General features: G+C 47.8%; 2 protein-coding genes across 2 annotated transcripts; both read left to right on the top strand.

The window, feature by feature from the left end:
• Nucleotides 1–6,873: 6,873 nt before the first annotated feature.
• LOC134053068 (feather keratin Cos1-1/Cos1-3/Cos2-1) lies at nucleotides 6,874–7,604 on the top strand. Its single transcript, XM_062507887.1, has 2 exons — nucleotides 6,874–6,934; nucleotides 7,297–7,604. Exon 2 carries the CDS (start codon nucleotides 7,299–7,301, stop codon nucleotides 7,602–7,604), a length of 306 nt encoding a protein of 101 aa, XP_062363871.1. The 5' UTR covers nucleotides 6,874–6,934; nucleotides 7,297–7,298.
• Nucleotides 7,605–9,737: 2,133 nt separating this feature from the next.
• On the top strand, nucleotides 9,738–12,101 carry LOC134053394 (olfactory receptor 6F1-like). The gene is made up of 3 exons (XM_062508412.1): nucleotides 9,738–9,778; nucleotides 9,875–9,950; nucleotides 11,157–12,101. The coding sequence occupies exons 1-3, from the start codon at nucleotides 9,738–9,740 to the stop codon at nucleotides 12,099–12,101; spliced, it is 1,062 nt and encodes a 353-aa protein (XP_062364396.1).

Here is a 12,101-nt window from a genome sequence, read left to right as displayed (position 1 = left end):
GCTCTCGCGCCGGCTCAGAGCAGTCAGAGGCTCTGCACGGGTACAGCTTGGTGTCCTGGTGAATGGACTCTTCCCGTCCTCCAGCAAGGACATCCCAGGGGGAATCAGCTGGCATAGAAATAGCTACAGTCTGAGGCAGCAGGGAGATCCTTAACCAAGAGTAGAGCAGGGTCCCCAAGCTCTCTCCGTGCTCAGGGGCTGGAAACAGCAGCCAGAGATTTTCTGCAGATGGCTGTGAGGAGCCTGAGAGCCCCATGTTCCAGCAGCTGTTGGTAGCCTAGTCTCCTGTTATAGAGAACTTCCAGAGTCTGATCTGTATTCCCTGTTTCCTTTGCACAGGTGGTTCCAGGATTCTCTGGGAACAACTTGGGAAAGAGATGCCAGTTCACTGCCTGCTCTTTGTCTTTCAATGTCACTTCCAAATTTGTGGAATGTCTTCCTTCCCAAAATTTATGACCTTCATGGTAACATGCAAATCTAGTGGTCCTGCTGCTGATCCCTGAGAGACACTAGAGTTGTCTGCCAGCTGGACTTTGAAGCAATGGCCACAACTCTTTGGGCCTGGTAGCCCAGACAATTTTCCACTCACCTTACCGCTCTTACTGATCCATTTTGTCACCAATGTGGTGGCAGAGGAGGCCACTGCAGCTGTATCTCCCCAGTGCTGCACAAAGGGGAGCAGTCACCTCTCTTGAGCTCCTGGCAACACCTGGTCTAATGGAGCTGAGGATACTGTTGGACTTCTTGACAGAAGGGAATTTGTACTTTCCCTTGTTTGATTGCATGAGTTTCCCATCAGGCCATTTCTCCTGCTTGCTGAGGTCCCTCTGGATGCTGGCCTGACTGATGCATAAGCCTCTCCTCCCAGTTTGGTGCTGTCTGCAAACCTGCTGAGGGCCCACTCTGTCCCATCACCCACATCATCAATGAAGTTGTTAAACAGGACCCATCAAGTCTTGACCCTTTGGATGCACCACCAGTCACTGGTCTCCAACTTTATTTTGTGCTGCTGATCACTGATCCCTGTGCCTGGCCAGTCAGTTTTCATTCTACCTCACTGTCTGCTCATCCAACATCAAGAGCTTCTCTGTGAGGCTCCTACAGGAATCCACACAAAAGTGTCACAGACCTTTCTCACATCCAGGTAGAGAAGATCTACCATTCTTTCTTTCTCTCCTGAACCTGTCACATCACCACAGCACATTGTCAAGAAGATCAGGCATAACTTCCCCTTGGTGAAGCCACACTGATCTGTTCCTAGTGACTTTCTCATCACTGACATGCCTTGATTAGAAGAGCTTTTCAGGATTAGCTGCTCCATCACCTAAGGGGCTAAGGTGAGGCTGTGAAGGCTGTAGCTCCCTGGGTTCTCCTTTCCCCCTTCTTGAAGACAGAAGTGGCATTTGCTTTGCTTCAGTACCCGATCACCCTGCTCAGCTGAAGGTAACCACAAGTGACCTGACAATGACAGGACCTGGTTCCCTTACCACTTGTGTGTACATTCTAACAGGGCCTAAATATGTGCAGTTTGCTAAGGATTCACTGAGCTGATCTCCTTCCATCAACGGTGCATGTTCCCTGATCCTGACTTTTATCATGGACCTTTACTGCCCCAGGCTGCCAGAGGTATCTCTTCTAGAGGTAGTAATTTTCTGACAAATTCATCTTGAATGCAAAACATCTCATTTAATGCTGTGAGCTGTGATTTGGCTTCTTAAATGGTTGTGTTTTCACTTCCTGCTTTATTTCTGGCACACTCCTCAATGAAAGCATCTTTTGCATGACAAGATGAGAGGCCCAAGCATTTCTGGGTCAAAACACATCAGCGTCAGTCCAGGACTCATGCCACGTGCTGCAGGAGTCCATTAAAAGTAAATTATGTCAGTCTGGGTCACTCCACTGGGATCTTCGGGGCCTTTGTCTCAAAAAAGTGGCCTTGTTCCTGGGTTTGACTTTCTAGCACTGCTTCCACACATTGAAACATCACAGAATTTCATAGAATTTTGGGTTGGATCTTTTAAATTTCTCCTCGTCCAGTCTCCCTACAATGAGTAGTGACACCTTCCACTAGACCAGGTTGTTCAAAGCCTCACACAAGCCTGACCTAGAACATGTTCAGCTATCTATCATCTTTCTGGGGAACATATTCCTCTCTATTATCACCCTCTTTGTAAAAAATCTCTTCATAGCTGGTCTGAATTTACCCTCTTCTAGTTTAAAACTGTATCCCCTGACCTATCACAACAAACCCTGCTAAAATATTTATTTAAGCTTTACATTCTGAAAGGCTGCAACAAAATCTCCTTAAAGCCTTGTCTTCTCCAGGCTGAATGAGCCCAATTGTCTCAGCCTGTCCTCATAACAGTAGTGCTCCTGCCCTCAGATCATTTTTGTGGCCTCCTCTGGGCTTGCTCCAAAAGATCCATGTCCTCCCTGTGCTGAGGACTCCAGAGCTAGAGACAGTATTTGAGATGGGGTCTCAGCGTAGAGGGGCAAAATCAGGAAACAGACAGTTTTCTGGGCTGCAAGAGCACATTTACAACTCTTATCCAGCCTTTCATCTATGGAGGAAGACATCCCTTGTTATTCCACTGCCAATGGCTTGTGTCTGTCAGAAATACCGCTTGAACCTGAAACACATCTTGCAGTCACAACTCCTGAAAACTGCTATTCTCTAGAAGAGAACTGCAGGCATGTGGGAAGCCCTGAGGAGGTCAGCATTTCCACAGGTTCTTAGGGAAGAGTGTTTCTCTTGCTTTGTGTGAAGCTGTGCTGAAGGTGCAAGAAGGTTCACAAGCCAAAGAATGGCAGGAATTGGAAATGGGTTAATAGTCTTGGAATGGCCTACATTCCCTACTCCACTGCTCCTCTCCTCCATCAACTAATCCAGGGGCCAATCTCAGCATGCCTGGTCATGGGCAGCAGAGACAACTTCTCCATACAACCCTCTCCCCCTGCAGCACAGCCTCTGGCCTGGCTCACCTGGTGCTCCAGGTGTAGGGCTGAGGTGTTCCCAGGTCAGCCGTGGGATCAGCTATGGCAAGCCCCATGCTGGAGTCCTTCTCCCTTTGAACACAGCACCCAGCAGGTGAAGCCAGCCCCAGGACAGGGAGTGGTGGCAAAACACACAGCAGGGCTTTGTTCTGCCTTGCCTTGCTCCAGGACAGAGCAGCTGTCCTGAGGCCCAAGAACTCTAGGACCCCACAGGTGTCACAACCCAGCCACAAGTGCACTTCTACCCCAGACAGAGTCTGTGGGAGGCAGAGCAGAGTCAGCAGGTAACCCCAGGATAGGGAGCACCAAGCCCAAGATCACCTGGACCCAATTCAGCCATGGGCTCAGCTCCATCTTGGTCCCTGCCAGGGGCTCTGACAGCCCAAGCTTAGCACAGGCCTGCCTCAGCTCTGCCCTCTCAGTGCCTGCATCTGGCCTGAGCTGCTATTGTTCTCCAAGAACAAGAGTACTCTTATTCTTATTTTGTACTCTTGTTCTGGCCAGGTCCCTTCACCACCCATTGCAGTCACAGGATGGATCCTGCTGATGGGTCTCTCTTGAGTCTGGCCCTGGCACTCCTACTTAGATCTGGTCCTCCTGGGACCTCCGCCACATCTGCAGAACAGATTAAGGTAATAATTAACAGAAACTTCAGGGGCAGAATTTTCTCCTAAGACAGAGATCTGAGATGGATGAGATCTCTTGAATTTTCTCAGTAGTCCTACACCAAGAACATATCTCTGGGCACTTCCCTCAACAACTGGGTCCCTAAGGCCCACACTTCCTCAGCATTGCTGATGAATCCACAGCCTGGAGAGCACTGGCCAGCACTTTTCTTGGCACATCTGAACTCTGCAGGATTTTGATTTCTACGGCTCCCCTCTGAACAGTGCTCCCTTTCCTGAAAGAGTCATGACCTTTTAAAGCACATTTCTATGGATGTTGCTTCCCAGAGGAAGTACTGTGTTATTGCTCCTCCAAGGTCTGTAAGCACCACTGTGATTTTTCCCTGCGTCACTGCAAAAAGGTTTTCTTTTTGAACAGGTTTGCAAACTTCATTTTAGCAATCCAGATAAAAAATAATTGGATGCTGGTTCTTTTTGAAAAATATGAAGATGGATTTTTCCCATGACCACAGCTACTCAAAATATGTTTCAGATGATTCAGACTAACATCTCTTGCAGCAATTTTCCTTAATGTGTTTTTTCAATAAAACTTATAACCCAATTGGAAGTGTGTGTGTGGTCTTTCAGCTCAGACCAGGTCAGGCGGCTTCACCCCACTCCAATGTGTGTTTTTAACTGCACACTAAAAAGAAAAAAGTTTTAAGTTTTTTAAATACAACTTCTTTACCCCCTCCACACACCTTATAGTTGAAGGGGTTGGATTGGATGACCTTTTAAATGTCCGTTCTAACCTAAACCAACCCATGATTTCATATTCTATGAGTATTATAGTCTCACCAGTACACATTACGGAGTGTGCCACTGTGTTTAGGGATTTTTCTTTTATTAGGTGCTGTAAGTGATACTTCTCAGCCCTCATCAATCACTTTCACTTTGCTCCCAGTAAACTTGGTTGTTGTCCTCTGATGCAAGATGTGACAATCATCACGGGTTCTCATAATAACATAAGTCTCTTGGTGTTCTTAGGCTCGATGTGCTCTAAGACTGAAAATCACACTGGACTAAATCAAGCAGACTGGACCCTTCAATGCTATCTTACTTGTATAAAAAACTTCGATTTTTCTCCCAAGAAGAAATACATTTGTTCTGCCCTTGTTTACTGAGGAGCACTTGATCATTCTTACAGTACTGTGGATGCTACCTTTCAGAGGGACTTCAACAGGCTGAAGAAGTGGCCTGACAGGAACCTTCTGCAGTTCAGCATGGGGAAGGGCAAAGTCCTGCATGTGGGGAGGAACAACCCTGTGCATCAGTATGTGTTGTATGTACCCTCAGCTGTAAAGCCTTTTGCAGAAGACATGGGTTGTCCTGCTGGACACCGAGTTGACAATGAGCCAGCAATGGGCACTTGCCTCAAAGAAAGTCAACAGTGTTCTGGGCTGCAGTGGAAGGAATGCTGCCAGAAGGTCCAGGAAGAGGACTGTTCCTCTCTCTTCATCGCTGGTGAGGCTGCTTCTGGAGTACTGGATCTTATTCTAGACTCCCTAGTACAGGGGGGTTATGGAAGTGCTGGACAGAATCCAATGAAGGGACCAAAAAAATGATGAATGAACTCTCTTACAGCAGCATCTCTCCTATAAGGAAAGGCTGAGAGAACTGGGACTCTTCATTACAGAGAAGAAAAGGCTTAGATGAATTTTACCAACATATATAAATACCTGAAAGGAGGGTGTGGTGCTTTGACACTGGCTGGATGCCAGATACCCACCAAAGCTGTTCCATCACTCCCCCTCCTCAGCTGGATAGAGGCTCCTGGGTCTAGATAAGGACAGGAAGGATCACTCACCAATTACCCTTATGAGAAAAAACAACTGAGATTGGGGAAATTTACTTGATTTATTGCAATCCAGTCAGAGTAGGGTAATGAGAAATAAATCTAAAATCTAAAACCACCTTCCCCCCCACCCCTTCCTTTTTCTTCGGCTCAACTTCACTCCTGATTTTCTCCCCTCCAAAGGGGTAGGGAATAGGAGTTGTGGTCAGTTCAACATATGTCTGTGTGGCTCTTCTGTCCTTAGGAGAAGGAGCTCTCACATTCTTTATTTACGCCAGCATGGGTTCCCTCTCATGAGAAGACAGTATCCCATAAACTTCTCCAATGTGAGTTCTTCATATGGGCTACAGCCCTTCACAGGTCCTGCCTGCAAACCTGTTCTAGCACAGGCCTGTCACTCACATGGCCACAGCTCCTGATAGGAGCCTGATCCCGTATCAGCTTTTATGGGTCATCTGGAGCACCTGTCTCCCCTCTTCACTGAGATTGGTGTCTGCATGGTTGTTTCTCTCACATCTTCTCTCACCTCTCTTCTGGCTGGTGTTTCACAGTAGGTGTTTTCTCCCTTCTTAAGCATGTTATTCCAGAGGTGCTTTCACCATTGCTGATGAGCTCAGCCTTGGCCAGTGGTGGATCAGTCATAAAGCCATCTGGTGTTGGCTCCCCCACAACCAAAACCTTGCCATGCAACTCAAATCCAGAGGGTGCAAGGCAAACAGAGCCAGATGCTCCTCTGAGGTGCCCAGTGATGGGACCAGAAGCAACAAGCACAAGCTGGAACCCTGGAGGCTCTCTGTGAAACATAGAAAAGACCTTCTTATTGTTGAGGATAACCAAGCACTGGCTCACATTGCCCAAGATGACTTGAGGATTCTCCCTCCTTGGAGCTATTGGAAGGACATAAGGACAGCCTTAGGAGCAAGAAGATGAAACCCATATGCCCAAGATTCTAAACACAAACAAGCACTGGAGCAAGTTGGGAGGCATGAAGGAAAGAGACATGGCATGTCCTTTTGCAATCGTATCATGGCTTGTCCTTGAGTGACCAGTCAAGGGTTGACTGGGAGCAGCTGGGTCCCTTCCTATCAACAAGGCCACAGGCAACACCACAAGTGAGCTCCAGACCAACCTCACTTCCCCACACTGCACCCATCCAGCACCTGAGCAGAGTATTCTGCAGACACTGACACATTCCTGCCCTGGAAATCCTGAGGCATCTCAATCTCAGCACTTAGAAGAAGCTTCCATGAAGAAATGTCTATGACAGAAGCCAGGAAATGAAAAGGTGGCAACGCAGAAAAGAAGCACCCAGCCCATTCATTAGCTGGGATGTTTTCCATACATCATGAGCACCTTTAGGAAATTACCACTTGCATAGAAGCCACCTCTGGGCCTGGGGCAACTCAGAGCAACCATAAAAGCCAGCCCAACTTCATACTTTCTCATCCACTTCTCCTGCCTCCTTCTCCTTTGTACCCAGGTGAGTCTGAAGCTCTTTTCCCTGTCCTTTTTTGGTAAAGCAGATGTGTGTTCCTATAGCCTGTGAGGGGTCTTAGTGCTGCTGCTGCTGAGGGGTCAGAGAAGAATTAAATTCTTACTTAGTGCCAGGGATTTGGCTGAGGGAGCTCTTTATTTAAGAAATGAGATGAAACTTTGCAGTACTATGTCAGGATGAGGCTGAAAACCCCTTTCACTGCCTAGTTTCTCTCTTCTGGCACAAGCAGGTACCATTGCAATTCTTGCAGTGGGATGATGGACTCATGGCAGATGGCTCCTCACAGTGCCTATGCTTTGCTTCCTTCCTTCCCTTCCCTCTCTTTCAGGTGCATCTCCAGCCCCAAGACATGTCCTGCTACACCCCGTGCCGGCCCTGCCAGCCCTGCGGCCCCACCCCGCTGGCCAACAGCTGCAATGAGCCCTGTGTCAGGCAGTGCCAGGACTCCACCGTCATCATCGAACCCTCTCCCGTGGTGGTGACCCTGCCTGGCCCCATCCTCAGCTCCTTCCCTCAGAACACCGTGGTGGGATCCTCCACCTCTGCTGCTGTTGGCAGCATCCTCAGCTGTGATGGAGTGCCCATCAACTCTGGGGGCTTTGACCTCTCCTGCATCACCAACCGCTATGGTGGCAGCAGATGCCGTCCCTGTTAAAGTCATGGTGCAGCCATCAAAAGGACCCCCAGGAACCCAGAAGCTGATTCTGGACTGAGGACAGAGCTCCTGGCCATTAAATTCAGAGGTGCTGAGCAACCAGTGCTGCCCTTCTGAAGGAGGGCAGGTGGGGCTCTCTGAAACCATGGCCCCTGTTTGCTTTCCCTGCCTTACTCTCTCTCGTCTTCCATACTTCTGGACTGTAAGACTTTCAGAGCCTCTCTGGGGGATCTGCTAACCCCTGCCCACAGTGAAGCAGGCAGATGGATGCCCCACTGGCTCTCCAGTGGCTCTCCAGTGTCTGTGCCAAAGTGGGCACAGACTTTCCTCGGTTACATGTGGTCTCCCACCACCACCAGTAGCCTCCTCTATAAGGGAACTCATTTCCCACTTCAATGACAATAAAGCTTTCAGCATCTCACCCTTAGCCTCCATGTAATCTTTTTTTGGTGTCCTTGTCTCAAGTTGCTGAGACCAAAAGGCATTGCCATGGGTGGTGGAGGGAAAGGTGTGAACACAAGTGGATCACTGATTATACCCAGAGGAGGGGAGGGTGGGAAACACAGAAATTGGGCCCTTTCAGGCACTATCCCTTGGAGCTGAGGAAGGCATCCCTGACTTCTCCACAGACAGCAGGGAACAGGTTTAGCCTTCCAACATTTCTGCTCAGATATGACTCCTTGGCCTCAGAACATGCCCTGCAGATGGGGAGTACAACCCCTATCAAACTCTGTAGATTCTTCCCACAGTGAGTGATGGGAGATCTTATCACCCATATTACCCCATCCCAAAGCATTTGTGCACAGGAAATGGCATGAATGATCTTTCTGGAGACACAAATTCTGCAGCTGACCAGTGGTGGCCTCTGAACTCCTTAACTAGGACAGACTCACAGCAGGGCCTCCATACCTGGTCATGTGTGCATGGCTTGCTTTGTTAAGTGATCACAAGTGAACCCACAGGCTCCAACACCTCCATCCCATGGCTTAACCCTACATCCATTTCCATGGATAGGACAGATAGATAGTGGGGAGATGGTTTCATGGTCAGCAAATAGGCTCAGGCTAAGCACTTCACTCCCATTAGCTGCATCTCCACCTCACACCAAGTACAGGTCAGTTTTCTCTCAACCACACTGAAGCCTGGGACACAGAAAACATCTGTGTCAAGTCAGAAAACATCTGTGTCAAATCAGAAAACATCTCTGTCAAGTCCAACACATGTGTGGTGGTGCTGGACAGTGCAGGCAGACTCCCTCTGGAGGATAAGTGTGTGTATTTGTGTGTGTGTGAGGTCTAAGCCAGCTGACTAGTTTATCTTGAGTGTCTTGAGAGGAAAAATAGGTGTCTGTAAGGCCTGTATTGACTGATAGGGTAGAACTAAGTCTTGAGAGTATTGCTCTCAGCTGATGATGAATAGAGCAAAGATGAGTACCTCTACAGAGGGCATCTTTTCTGAGTCAAGGGAAATGAATTTTCCCCTACTAATGTCTTGTCTGATTTTGAGCTTACATCTTTACTTAGTTCTTCAATTAAAGGTGAAGACAGAGGCCTTAACTGCATTTAGAGGCTCTGAAATGAAGGCTGGGGAAGCCCTTACCTTACAGTCTCTGTATTCATGTGCCCATAGTTGCCTTTTGTTACTTCCCACCCTGGAGGTTGCATGGCCACCTTAACACTACCAGTCTCTTGGAACACGACTATTTCAGACATCTCCGTGTCAGCTGAGTTCCTGACAAGGTTCTCATACCACAGGAGCAGGTAGGAGGCAAACAGCCAGCCTAGCAGCCCCATAAGTATTTGCATTGCTGTTCTTTAATTGGCCTGTGTAAAGAGAGAGTACTATTATCTAAGACCTCCCAGAGGTCAAACTCCCTGGGGCACACCAGAGGGAAAACAGAAAACAGTCTCCTAGGCGTGGCCAGCTGGAGCTTCATTGTGTTAATGAGGTGGGTGTGGGAATGTTCTTATGCTAATGATGCTGGCACTCTGTAGTCTATGATCTCACTGTATGAAGCTAAGCTGAAGAGAGTTTGCACTTTGTGTGTGTGCACACAAAGCTCCCTTTAGTGGAATTACTGTGGTGGCTGTGAGAGGGAAAAGATCAGGACTGGAAGCTGTCAGATCCTACTGGATGGAGAGGAAACCAGGTCAGGCAGCTGCCATCAGCTTAAAGTGAGTCAGCAGGGGGAGAGCTGCTCATCAACACACCTTCACCTGAATCCAGAGTTCCCCCCAGTAAATCTTCCTCTTTCTAATGCTCTCCATCAGCCAAGGGGACCATGGCAACCTTGGGAGGATAGTGCATCAGAAAATGTCATTTGGATCATTTCCACGGGCAAATCTGGTGAGTGAAGCCTGCCCAAGACATATAGCACAGACTTCCAATGCCTTGCATGTTTAAGGAGAGCTGATTTAAGGGAGATTTCTTTACCCTTTTAGTACATAAGATGTCTGGAATACATTGCTGTGGAGGAAGATAGGAGAGAAAGATATTCAGATGGTGATTTAGTCCATCTCTCTTCCACATCCACCTGAAGATATGTTCTCTCTAGAGAACTGATCAAGAATCTTCCCTCGTCTGCAGGAACAGCTCAGCAGAGCTACCTTTAATGGGATTAAACTCAGAGGATTTTGCCTTCAGTTGCTGAGACGAATATCTCTGCCCAAGTTGAGATGTCTAACATCCAGATGCTTACCAGACTCCTGCCTGAGACCTCAGAGACAACCTGGCACTTCTAAAGTGCTTTTTAGCCATGTTTATAAGACAAAATGAGCCATGTCTCCCTCACGTTTTTTCTCTCTCTGTGAAGAAAGAAAGGGGGTAAGCTGAGGAGCTGAGATAGTATTTCACTGCTGATATTTCAGCTTGGTCAGCAGAAATCCTTCCCCTGACTGAGATGGCAAAATTGCAAAGAGGTGAATTGCAACCCTAGCATGTATGCTGAGAAGCAGACACCAGTGAGGGAAATGGAAGTATTTGCAAAGGATTCCTGTTCTGAGGCTTGGAAGAAAGCAAGTATAGGAGACCTTGAGTAGTGACTGTCATGCTTACCTAGTGCCCTATGTGGCTGCAGCTCAGTCTCCATCCCTTGTGAGGGGCAAATCTCTTGCAGTGTCACATTATCATGAGAGTATTTGTATTCCTCAGTTGCATTTACTGATATCACACATCAGTATTGCCTGCCTTGGAGACTACAGGTTATGTTATTCCCCTCCTACTTGTAACAGCTTGGTTTTTTTTTGTCCATAATTTCCTAAGTGGGATTTTCATCTTAGAGATGTGACTACCTTCCCCATGCTGTAAAGGAGGTGCACAATCTGATAAATACTTATCCAAGTGTTCATTTGTTGGGGTATGCCTGATCTAGTTGTACAAATGAGTTTCATCAGGGAAGGATTTCTTTGACAATTTTAACATAGGATAAATGCCATTTTCCCATGTTGTGCACCAACTGCATTTTCAGGGATGGTGACCTTTTTCACTACTTGTAGCACCTGAAGGACCAGCACAGGCATGCAAACTTTTACAGAATCTTATCTTTCTTTGCAGACAGATCTCAACATTTGGAAGGACATGGCAAATGGGACAAGTGTGGAAGAATTCATCCTTCTTGGCTTCCCAGGCACATGGCAATTCCGAGTTTCCTTTGTGGTGGTATTTGCACTGATATACACCCTGACAATAATAGGCAATGCATCCATTATAGCCCTTGTGTGGAGAAGCAGCAACCTACACACCCCAATGTACTTTTTCCTCTGTAATCTCTCCTTTCTGGAGATCTGGTATACTACGGGTGTTGTTCCCAAAGCCATAGGAGTCCTGCTGGGGACTAGCCAGACCATCTCCTTCAGTGTCTGTATCCTCCAGTTGTTCTTTCTTCTCTCTCTAGGCTCAACTGAGTGTTTTCTCCTGTCTGTAATGGCCTATGACCGCTACTTAGCCATATGCTACCCCCTGAGGTATTGCTCCCTCATGAGCAGTGTCCTCTCTGTTCGGCTGGCACTCAGCTCCTGGCTGGGAGGCTTTTTGGCCATTTCCCTGCTGGCCTTTCTGACATCCAGGCTGACTTTCTGTGGGCCAGATATCATCAATCATTTTCTATGTGACATAGATTCCTGCCTTGCCCTCTCCTGCAGTGATACATGGCCTGTGGAGCTGGCAACCTTTCTCATCTCCATAATTGTTGTGGTGGCCTCCTGTGTGGTCACCCTGGTCTCCTACATGTACATAATCTCTTCCATCCTGCGGATCCAGTCAGCCCATGGCCGGAAAAAGGCCTTTTCCACCTGCTCTGCCCATCTCAGTGTTGTCACCATCTGGTATGGCTCCACCATGTTCCTGTATGTCAAGCCATCAGCCCAGAACTCCCTGGATCTGAACAAAATTGTGAATACCTTTAACACAGTGGTAACTCCTTTGTTGAACCCCTTCATTTACACACTCAGAAACAAAGAGGTGAAGCTTGCTCTGGGACAGGCTTTCCGGAAAAAGTGA

The sequence above is a fragment of the Cinclus cinclus genome, chromosome 24 (genome assembly GCF_963662255.1).
Source record: "Cinclus cinclus chromosome 24, bCinCin1.1, whole genome shotgun sequence".
In the NCBI taxonomy this organism is placed as follows: Eukaryota; Metazoa; Chordata; class Aves; order Passeriformes; family Cinclidae; genus Cinclus; species Cinclus cinclus.
Note: the sequence above shows the minus strand (reverse complement) of the source record. Positions and strands in the feature narration are given on the sequence as shown.